The sequence below is a fragment of the Cervus canadensis genome, chromosome 14, assembly GCF_019320065.1.
Source record: "Cervus canadensis isolate Bull #8, Minnesota chromosome 14, ASM1932006v1, whole genome shotgun sequence".
Lineage (NCBI taxonomy): Eukaryota > Metazoa > Chordata > Mammalia > Artiodactyla > Cervidae > Cervus > Cervus canadensis.
In genome coordinates this window covers 47,423,720-47,435,586 of record NC_057399.1, presented here as the reverse complement: position 1 = coordinate 47,435,586, position 11,867 = coordinate 47,423,720, and the positions used below count along the sequence as shown (strand labels likewise).

Sequence of the window (11,867 nt, the reverse complement as noted above, 5' to 3'; positions counted from 1 at the left end):
GACTGATGTTGAGGCTGAAACTCCAATATTTTGGCCACCTGATGCGAAGAGCTGACTCATTGGAAAAGACCCTGATGCTGGGAGGGATTGAGCGCAGGAGAAGAAGGGGACGACAGAGGATGAGATGGTTGTATGGCATCACTGACTCAATGGACATGAGTTTGGGTAAACTCTGGGAGTTGGTGATGGACAGGGGGGCCTGGCATGCTGCGGTTCTTGGGGTTGCAAAAGGTCGGACATGACTTAGCTACTGAACTGAACTGAACAGATATGCAGATGATACCACCCTTATGGCAGAAAGCTGAGAGGAACCAAAGGGCCTCCTGATGAAAGTGAAAGAGGAGAGGAAAAAAGCTGGCTTAAAACTCAATATTCAAAACACTAAGATAATGGCATCCCGTTCCATCTCTTCATGGTAAATAGATAGGGAAACAATGGAAACAGTGAGAGACTCAATTTTGTTGGGCTCCAAAATCACTGCAGATGGTGCCTGCAGCCATAAAATTAAAAGACATTTACTCCTTGGAATAAAAGCTGTGACCAACCTAGACAGCACATTAAAAAGCAGAGACATTAGTTTGCCAACAAAAGTCTGTCTAGTCAATGCTATGGTTTTTCCATTAGTCACATATGGATGTGAGAGTTGGATTGTAGAGAAAGCTGAGTGCTGAAGAATAGATCCTTTTGAACTGTGGTGTTGGAGAAGATCACTGAGAGTCCCTTGGATAGCAAGGAGATCTAACCAGTCTATCCTAAAGAAATCAGTCCTGAATATTCATTGGAAGTACTGATGCTGAAGCTGAAACTCCAGTACTTTGGCCAACTGATGTGAAGAACTGACTCATTGGGAAAGATCCTGGTGCTGGGAAAGATTGAAGACAGGAAGAGAAGAAGACGGCAGAGGATGAGATGGTCGGATGACATCACCAACTCAATGGACATGAGTTTGAGCAAGCTCCTGGAGTTGGTAACGGGAAGGGAAGCCTGGCGTGCTACATTTCATGGGGTTGCAAAGAGTCAGACACGACTGAGCGACTGAACTGAACTGGCCAATAGTGTTGACTATTTGTGGGTTTTGTGTTCATTCTGATTTCTCCTTTATGTTTGTACTATATCCTCCATTAAATCCTGGAATTCAGAGATCATGAGAAGTACCTTACAACTAGTACTGCATTTGGTAATAAGAAGGTATTTTATAAAATTTGACCCTTTCAAGAAGAGTAGAAGCTGGTTTTCTCCTCTTACTATCTATCTCTGTTTAGCTCAAAGACATGCCAGAACTGCAAATCCCACTGAGAAATAAGTGTAGCTCACTTTTATAGTCAGGACAGACAGAAAACACTGAATCACTACACTGTTTAGTAGGAGCAAGGGAAAAAAAGTCATAACTTTAATGATATGGTTAAATTTTTATAATGTATATTTGAGCAATGATATCAGATTTTATTTTAGCAGTGGCTTCTTTTTTTTTTTTTTTCCCACATAAAAAGGACTCTAATTCTATATCTAAAACTCAGGATTGCTCCTTTGGTTATTTAAATTTTCATTGTTTGGGGCTAGTCCTCTATTGCTTTTGTGAAAGCGATGCATACTGCTGGAGTGTAGGGTTTTCTGGAATCAGTTTTAAAACCCTTGTTTTACGAGAGTGGAGCTACATTATTTCCCTTGGTTTATTTGGGAAGGTTGAAAGATCGTCAGGCTGAACAGGAACCACATTCTTGGATTCACGGTGTATGAACAGTTGCCATCATATTAGCATTGCCCCATTCTGTCTCCATTTGTAATATCTAATGGAGCTTAAATCAATTAGTATACTTAGGATAGGCTATCTTTGTGTGAAATGCCAAACAGAACAAACAAAATAGAATCCACAAAATGCTGAAAAAGAATTTTGTTTTTAGCTCTTTCTCTAGTTAGGACAATTTTGATTCCTTTCCTGGAAGTATTTTTTTTTTCCTACTGAAAAGAGAATAAAGCAAAAATAAATTAAGAAGAGAAAATTTGGCTTATTGACCTTTTGGGGATGATTATCTTTGGGACTTTCTGTGAAGTTAGGTTGTAGTGATCTTTTAGGCGGTTGTATATATTTTTTTAAACAGAAAATGACTGTTAACTTTAATTGACTGTATTTGTTTATTTTTATAACACACTCCCACTTCTGTCATCCTAATGCAGTCGATATGTGTCTTGTGTGTAACATCACTTCATCATCCTTTGCATTGAATACTTAAAGGGCAAGTATTAAGAATTGCATGCTCTACATGAAAAGATGGATGTACCACATTTAAAAGTGGCTCTTACACACTGTGCACTTATTAAAAGAAAAAAATTAAGTTGAAAAATATCCCTTTAATATGAAAGGGAGAAAATCGTAACTTCTGTATTCTAATACTTTGAGTGTCATCACTTCTGTATTCTTCCTTTGTTTCTTGATCCATGTGGTTTTTTTTCCCCTTGCAGCATTGTTTCCCTCCCCTTGAGTAGGTAGCTTTATACTTATGATTTTTCTTTTTCTCAGATTGCACTTAAAATCCACTCCTTTTTTTGTGGTTGGCGTTCTTTAGTCCAGATGCTTCCTTCTGTACTGTGTTTAGGAGCTCTATTTCAAGGGACAGACTTAAAAAACAAAAAAACAAAAAAAACCTCTTACTTTAGATTATACAATTCCCAAGAATTCTATCTCCCTAAAAAAACCTTCATGATGAAGGATCTTCAGGAAGATTTTGTAAGTAGATGTTTTGTTTTCTTGGGAGTTCATAGCATTGGGAGAATTTAAGATTTGAGAAATCAAACTGTGAGTTAGTAAGAGCCAAAGCTTTGTGAGTGTTAACTGGTGAATACAGAATGGGAGAGAAGGTTCAGGAAGGAGGAAGTTGCCTTCACCTCAGTTGAAGAGGAAAATCCGGGTAAGCAGCCCTGGAGGCAGGTGTAAAGACAGGCTTTCTTTAGGCTGTTTACACATCTGTCTCTGTAAGCAACATAAATAGGGCTTTTTTTCCTGCCTGGCCAACTCATACCCTGCTCCTTGTTTTCTTTGAGGTTTCAGCTTAAGTGTCACTTTCCCAGGGAGGGAAATGTTCATCTAAAATAAGGAGGAACTCCCAATTTTCTTCACATCAGCCTGCAGTATTTTCACTGACGTCCCTATTATCCAGTCCTCTCTCAGTATTTTCTTGTACATGTATTTTTTCTTCTCTCCTCTTTGCCCTCCCTGCCTCCCAGCAGTGGACATGAGGTTAATAAGTGCGGGGCCATGTCAGCTGTGTTTATCACTCTATCTCCAGTCCCTAGAATAGAACCCGCACTTAGCGGAGAGTGCCTTTGGCTAGACTGTCATCTGCTTGAGAGCAGGATTCCGCCTTATCTGTGTGTGTGTGTGTGTGTGTGTGTGTGTGTGTGTGTGTGTGTGCTCAGTTGTGTCCGACCCTTTGGGACCCCATGGACGGTAGCTCTCCAGGCTCCTCTGTCCAGGAGAATATCTAGCCAGAATGCTAGCGTGGGTTGCTATTTCTTCTCCAGGGGATCTTCCCAACCCAGGGATAAAACCCACATGTCCTGTGGCTCCTGCGTTGGCCAGTGGATTCTTTATTACTGAGGCATTTGGGAAGCCAGCCTTATCTTTGTAGCCCAATGATTATATAGTGTCTCTTGAATTGAATTATTTAGGCTAACATAATTGAAAAAAGTGAGAAGGTAGGATAACTTTATTAATGAAAACATCCCATTCCTTTTTTCCCTCTAAATAAGAAGCAGTATCAGTCTCAGTGATAGAGGGGCCAAGTGTAAAACCTGGGATAAAACTAGGTAAAACTTTGATGCTGAAGGACTGTCCCAAGGATTGGTGACTTATGCTGTTCCAAAAAGCATGAGGTGATTATTTTAGAAAGTGAGATTCTTCAGTGGCTCTTAATATATTTGATTAAATAATGAAAAGCAATATTATATTTAGTTTCAGATGTGCAATGATTCAAAATTTTTGTAGCTTATATTTCATGTAAACTTATTATAAAATACTGGCTATATTTCCTGTGCTGTACAATATATCCTTGTAGCTTTTATAAATACATTTATTTTATATACAGTAGTTTGTACCTCTTAATCCCCTACCCATATCAAACCCCTTCCTCTTTTTTTTTTAATCCCCAATGGTAGCCACTAGTTTGTTCTGTGTGTCTGTGAGTCTGTTTCTGTTTTGTTATATTCATTGATTTGTTTTACTTTATTTTTTAGATTCTGTGTATAAGTGATTAACATATTTGTTTTCCGTCTGACTTACTTCACCAAGTGTAATACCCTCCAGGTTCATCCATGTTGTTGTAATGGCAAAGTTTCATTATTTTTTACGCTGAGTGCTATTTCACGTGGTATATGTACACCACATCTTCTTTATCCTTTCATCTGTTGATGGACACTTAGGTTGCCTCTGTATCTTGGCTGTTGTAAATAATGCCACTATGAACATTGGTATGCATGTATCATTTTCAATTAATGTTTTTGTTTTCTTCGAGTATATACTTGGGGGTGGAATTGCTGGATCATATGGTAGTTCTGTTTTTAGTTTTTTGAGGAAACCTCTGTACTGTTTTTCATAGTGGCTCTGAAAACTACATTTGTACTAACAGTTCTAATGACCAGTTTTTGGTGGTTGTTTTTTGATGTGGTAGTATGCATTGAAATGAAGATGCTCCTGCCACATATTGTGAGGTTCTTTGTTACTTCTCTAGTTTCCCTAGGAGATCATTTTCCATGTAGCTTTCCCTTGTGGACCTTATGCAATATGGTATTCTGAAAAATATTTTGCCCAAGGTTTAACTTTAAGAGTGATATCTTTAAGATAGATCTCTTAATTTAATAATTCTCAATAAAAGAATTAGGTCTGTCTTAGGTTGAACTTTCCCTGAAGATTTAGTTTTGCTCTTTCTTATCATATTAGCTGGGATATGTGTTTCCACTTGGCCAGTCCTTTGAAGCAGTGCTATATACTGAGTTATATTGAAGGAACTTGGGACAAACTGGTGTGGGTGCTATCAACTTTAGTGAAAGATATAAGCTTGAAGACTTATATTTAATACTTCCTAACATTTCTTAATGATATGTCGTTTTAGGCAATCTCTGTATTTTGTTGGCTTATTTTTTCCCTCCAGTTTTATTGAGATATACTTGACATATAACATTATGTAAGTTTAAGGTGTCTAGCATGTTGGTTGGATACATTTATATATGGCAAAATGATTCCCACCATAGCATCAGCTAACGCTGTCATTCTATCACATAATTTTCATTTCTTTTTTGTGATGAGGACATTTAAAATCCAGCCTTTTGCAACTTTGAAGTATATGATGTAGTGTTTGGTGAATTTTGCACCTAGATAACTGACATCTTAAGACATGGCAAGAATTCCCTGGCAGTCTAGTGGTTAGGACTTTGTGCTTTCACAGCTGTGTACTGGGTTTTAGGGAACTGAAATCCTGAAATCTCTGTGTGTGTGCATGCATGCTCAGTTGTTTTCTGACTGTTCGTGACTCCATGGACTACAGAGCCTGCCAGGTTCCTCTGTCCATGAGATTTTCCAGGCAAGAATATTGGAGTGGGTTGCCATTTTCTACTGCTTTGCTGCCTTTTTATATGATCCTTGAAGAAATGATTATGAAGGGGGTCTTATTTTAATAAGGTAGTTATGTCTTCTGCAGATGAAATGTATTGATTTAACCTCAGCTAGATGGGCTAGTGATGTAACTCCTCCGAAAGCTGAAAATGTGCATACATTAAAAAAAATTCTCTATTTTCTCCCCGTTCTGGAGAGAGCCATGGATCTTCTGAGTCTATACATAAAGATTCCAAGTTACTAAACAATGAAGCTATTTTTATGTGTCATCATTAAGATTTTTTTCAACATAGCCAATTTAGAGTCATGAACTCTTACTCCAGGTGTAGGAGTTTTGTATAACATTCAAAATTAACAGTCCCCTTTTTATATATGTTATCCATTTTACCCTTCCTGGGTTTGGATGTGAATTTCTAAGTGTGTGTGGTGTGAATTCTCTATGGAAGTATATAAGCTTCTTCCATATTACCTGTTTTTGTCTTCATCATTTTCAGTGTTTTTTCTTATACAGACTGTTCTGTTATGCTGTAACTTTCCTGAGGCAAAACTCAGGCTCATACTTTCTGTTTGCCACCTAGGCATTTCTTCTCAACTTCCAGGCTTGCTATATCCCTTCCTTCGAGGTCGTACTAAAGTTACATTTTATTAATTCTACTCTGTTTCGTAAAAAGTAGGCTGGGTTCAGAGATGAAAAGAGGCCTGAGACGCAACCTTAGCCATTGGAAAGCACAGAATTAATCTAGTGTGAGGGTGGGGCTTGATTATAGCTTGTCTATTAGAATTAGCTAATGGGATCAATAAGAAAAAAGGCTGAACCCAGAAGAGGGACAGGGCTGTTTTCGTTGTGGAGTATTGGCTGAAGGTTTTCCAGCCGAGGTCTATTTGAGTTGGTCCTGGAGTGGTGAATCCTGAGGAGGCCATGTATTTCACATCTGCCCAGCTAGCTAACTATATCTAGCTTGCTTCTTTATAACTTTGTGAAAGTTATTTGGGCAGTTATCTCGTGTGGCCACTGTTCTCTACTGCATAGAAAACAATTAGATTTTCCCAATTGCATTTGAATTTGAAAAAAAAAAGTCAACAAGGTAAAAACAACTCAACAATACAGTTCATGAATTGCCTGATGTTATCTTTAATACATTTTCAGGGAAATAAGGAAGGGACACAAAGTGGGAAAACATTTTTTTTTTGGTTGTTATTTGGAAATACTTGTTTTGAAATGGGCTGAGTAGAAGCAATGGCAGAATCTCTCTGTGTGTGTGTATGCACGCACACATGTATGCATGTGCCTATGAAAACAAAAAATCCAACTGTTGATTCTTGTTCTTTTCAAAATGTCAGGAATGTAAAGTCTTGGTCATGTTCAGTGGCAGGGCGATGCCCAGCCTAGATGTTAATCCTAGATGCACAGAACAGTTGGGGACAGCAAGATGGCCATATTAGTACCTGCTTCACATTTCTTAGGGGCTCTGATGTGGTGCAACAGAAGCAGGAAGAGAAGGAGTCCAAAATGCTAAAACTGGAAGGGACATTGGGCCCAAAGCCATGGTAATAACCAGTCTCTACATAAACCAGAGAGAGTTTAGTATGTTTCCTTTCTAGAGGGCTTAGCACAATGAATAAAGTAAAAGCAATAATTATCGGTGGGCAGCTGGGGCATGTCCTTAACAAAAGTTAGAACCAGTTCTCAACTTTCAAGAGAAGACCTCTCTGTGGCAATACTTTTTATCACTTCTACCATTTTTATAATATTATGTTGATAGTAGGGAGTTTGGAGAGGAATTTGACTGGTTAATATCAGTTCATTGCTGCTTGTGGAATTGCAACTTCTTTAGCAATGGTAGATCAGCAAAGAGTGGCATGAGTCTTTTTTTAAATTGAAATGTAGTTGATTCATAATGTTGTGTTAATTTCTGTTGTACAGCAGAGTGATTCGGTTACACATATACATACACTCTTTTTGTATTCTTTTCCATTATGGCTTATCACAGCATATTGAATATAGTTCCCTGTGCTATACTATACAGTAGGATCTTGTTGTTTATCTGTTCTACATATACCAGTTTGCATTGACTAACCCCAAAATCAAGAGTGGCATGAATCTTTAAGAAATTCAATTCAACTTTTATTGAGCACCTATTATTTGGTGCTCAAATAAAATGGTGGTGGTGTTGACCTTACGTTGCTTAGTCTAGTGAGGAGTCTGAGAGGTGAATGAATATTATCAGCCTGCCTCATAAGTGCAGCAGGAGAAGCTTGGAAGAGAAACAGGGAGACGTTCTGAAAGAGCTAACATCTGGGCTGGATTTCGACAGGAATAAGAGTTCCCAGTGATTTCTACTGAATTAATGCATATAATTTAAAAGTGAATATGAATCTCTCATTTTATTGTCACCTAAAAAAATTTGATGGCTTTCTAAAGATGGGTATACCCTCAATAACTTATGACATTTGACATCTTATTACATAGATCTTAATAAATTCTTAGAATTAGAGACTCATGTTCATGATTCTGATTATAAAACAGTTGAATAAATAAACCAAACTACTTCCCCCAACTTGACTTTTTTTCACATTAGAACTGTAAGTTTGTATTTGCACTGCGACTGATTTTCTGTCCTGTTTACTGTGAATAAAATGTTTCTGTTATTTGCTTCTAATTAAGAACTCAGGGTATTCAACAGACATTGTTCATTTTGATGAAAAATACTGCATTTAAAAATAATTGAGGTATGAGTTGGTAAACAGTTTTTATAAAACCAGGCTTCTATGGAATAGTAATACATAACAGATCATTTCCCTTAGAGGGTGGAAAAAAGAAGAAAACTAAGACCGTCAGCTATAAGATGTGCTTATTAACAGCTGCTTTCTATAATAGGAGCAATTTGCATGCAGAATAGAGAAAATGAATTATACAAAAGGGTGTATAGAAGAACAGCTATAACTTCTCTGGCATGTACAGAAGCCCACAGAATAAACTTCCTTCAAATGACATTGGCATGATTAAATCCCAGGCAACCTGGCCAGTGAAACTGCTGTTCTGAAAAGAAGCTGCCAACTGGAAATGTCATGGGTGTAACACTAGCCTTCTGGGTGGGGTGGGATGGGGGTGCCCATGCATTTAGTGGCATCCCGCCGCCACTCAACGTTCAGGGTATTTGATAATTCATGATAGATTGGCAGGTGGTCAGTGGATGATGGGCTGAAGCCACTCTGAGTCCTTTTGCTTTTTTCATTTTTTATTAGAGAAACTTGTAAGGTCAGGTCAGATGCCTCATTCATCATTTACTTCTTCTGATGTCAGTTTGGGGAAATTTTCCTAAAGTGGGCTACAGGAGATAGCCTAATATTAAAATGCTGCCTTCAGTATAACTGTTTGTAATTGTATTTGTATTCATGGAATGTCTAACCAATTTTTAAGTACACCATCTTCATCTTCTGCATTAAAAATGCCTTAGACTTGTATTTCCCCACATATATAATCTTGAGTCTTGACAGCCGTACTTACAATGTACACGTGGTGTTCTCTCTTTTAAAAATTATGTATTTAACTCCTATTCCCTTTTTTTTTTAACATTAAACTTTTACTTTATATTGGAATAGCGCCGATTAATAGTGTTTCAGGTGGACTGCAAAGGGACTCAGCCATTCATATACATGTATCCATTTTCCCCCAAGCTCCCCTCCCATCCAGGCTGTCGCATAATATTAAACAGTTCCCTGCGCTATACAGTAGGTCCTTGTTGGTTATCCATTTTAAATATAGCACTGTGTACCTGTCCCTCCCTTTTAAAAGGGATAGAGCTGGAGCTGTTTAGAGAATCCTTAGTCCAGGGCCATGGAATTCAGTCTTCCAATCCAAATCCAAGGCTTTGTACTTGTTTTCTTTTTTCTGTTTTCATTGGAAAAAGTTACATGACCATTGGGTATTGTACAGGTTAGACTTCCTGCCTCGCTTCTGTCGCATCTTGAGAACTGTGTGTGCCAGGACCTGTGCTGGGTCTTCTACATACATCATCCTGTTTGATCCTTACACGGTCCAGATGAGGCACCTGAGGCTCAGAGGACTGGTGTAACTTTGCAAAGGTGGCCTGGCTAATTCGAGATGGATCCCAGATTGGCATCCAGGTATACCCGCGCCCTGGACACTCTTCATGTTCCTGAGTAAATGTTTCTGTCCTTGAGGAGTGAAAGGGAATTAGAGATGAGGTCCCTGAATATATGATAATAAGAAGTTTGTTAAGTGTCAAGCCAATGCTTCAGACAGTCAATACTTCAGGAAGGTAAAGAGAGAAGAGATGATAGTACCTTGTGGGCTGGAAAGGCTTTGTGAGGAAACTGGGATTGGAACTAGCAGAAGATAATAAGAGTAGCATCAAAGTATGAGAGACAGGAAGAGGACAGAGTATAGGTGGGAATACTGGCCCTGTTGGTGGTGAAGCAATGCAGTTGGATGCAGCATAAGAGGTTTGGTGGGTAACAAAAGGAGGAAGGTTGAAAAGGTAGATTGGAGCCCTGCAGAACTGGGTTATGTGCTATATGGTCTTAATGTACAGCATGTGCATTTCTACTTCTTTGTGATACTGACTACCAATATGCAGTCTTAGCTAGAGTAGTTTCAGTTGGCTTGTGATTGATTTTGAATGAATGGAAATTTTAGTGGGGTGAATCATATTTAGCTTCATAGGGCATATGTTCTTTCCCAAGTCTAAATAAGTCTTTCTTCATAAGAATACAAAAACCTTATTGTTTCTTATGTATTCTTATGATATAAATAGATTTGAAGGGTTTATATGTATCACAATATTTCAGTAAATATTCTTTGGTGGAGGTAATGGAGAATAGTGAGACTTAATGACATTGGAAGATACTGGGTTTGGGATCTTTCTAAGGAAGGAGGGTGGTCCTGCCACTTTTTGATATGAAAATTAGGATATCTCAGAGAACTGAGAGGTTTGGGGTAGAATGATATACATCACAGACTAGGCATAGATAGTATGTTTGTTAGGAAACGGATAGTTGCTTTCAAGCTTTGGGTCACAAGGAACTGTCCTCAGTTTCCCTGAAGCGTTAGGGCAGGGTTTAATAACTGAGGTCAAGTCATTCATGACCATGGCTGACACTGGTGCTCTATTCCTTATCAAGCCTTGAATAAATAACTAACGTATTTGATTTATACAAGAATATTATTATTGTAGATTCTAAACAAGAAATGAAGAATAACTAAGAAAGTTAGTTGGGGCTTGGCAAGGGGCCATGAAAATTGAGAACGATGTAGGTGGAAGGATGGGATTTATTTATTTATTTTTTCTTGTTTTTAAAGGAAAGAAGAGTCTCTTTTTGCCTATAACTTTCATCTCACATATTCTTTTTTTTTTTTTTTTGATGTTTCAGTGTGCAAAGATCCACCTTACAAAGTAGAAGAATCTGGGTATGCTGGTTTCATTTTGCCAATTGAGGTTTATTTTAAAAACAAGGTATGTAATCTTTACTCATTACTCTTTCAATAGAAGATCCTTCATTAACCAAACAATGTTTCAAATAGTTTTGATTTATAAGCACTTCTATCACTAGATGGTTTTAAAATAAAAGTTAAATTTGTCTTCTGGGAATTTTGGCTATTGTTGTCCTTAAATAAAGAGGAAGTGGCTAGAGAAAGATAATTTCAGTTCTGAGGAGTCAGATTATGTGAAATTCATTAAATGTCTCTTTTAAGAGAAGAGTGATTATCATTTTGAAAAAGAAGATTAATATATGTTTGTAAAATAGAAATTATGGCTTTTCGGTGAAATGATCTTTGTCTATTTTCATACTTCTAGAATTTTGAGACATTCAAAGAATTGTCTTTTATTTATCTTTATCTGATACACACATACAACACACATATATACAGTTATATCAGCTGCTGCTGCTGCTGCTAAGTTGCTTCAGTTGTCTTACTCTTAGCAACCCCATGGACTGCAGCCTACCAGGCTCCTCTGTCGATGGGATTTTCCAGGCGAAAGTATTGGAGTGGGTTGCCATTGCCTTCTCCGGTTATATCAGCAAGTGGATATTATGGATTCTATTGGATTTTAAAAATTTCAACAGTGCATAAATGGCAAAACACACAGACTATATAATATTGGACAAACTGCTCAACCTCTGTGGGGCTGACTGTCCTTATTTATAAAATGGGGATAGGATAAGAGTACCTACCTCGTAAAGTAGCTAGGAGGAATTGATCAAATAAAGCAATGTAGAGTATTTAGAATGATGCTTC

The 11,867-nt window shown here is 37.8% G+C and overlaps 1 protein-coding gene across 1 annotated transcript in view; it reads left to right on the top strand.

Annotated features, from left to right (window-relative positions):
• The window catches only part of MLLT3 (MLLT3 super elongation complex subunit), a 288,355-nt gene that overhangs the window by 144,758 nt on the left and 131,730 nt on the right, over window positions 1–11,867 (top strand). Inside the window, 1 exon segment of the mRNA XM_043486609.1 lies at window positions 11,000–11,082. Coding sequence (XP_043342544.1) covers window positions 11,000–11,082 — 83 coding nt within the window.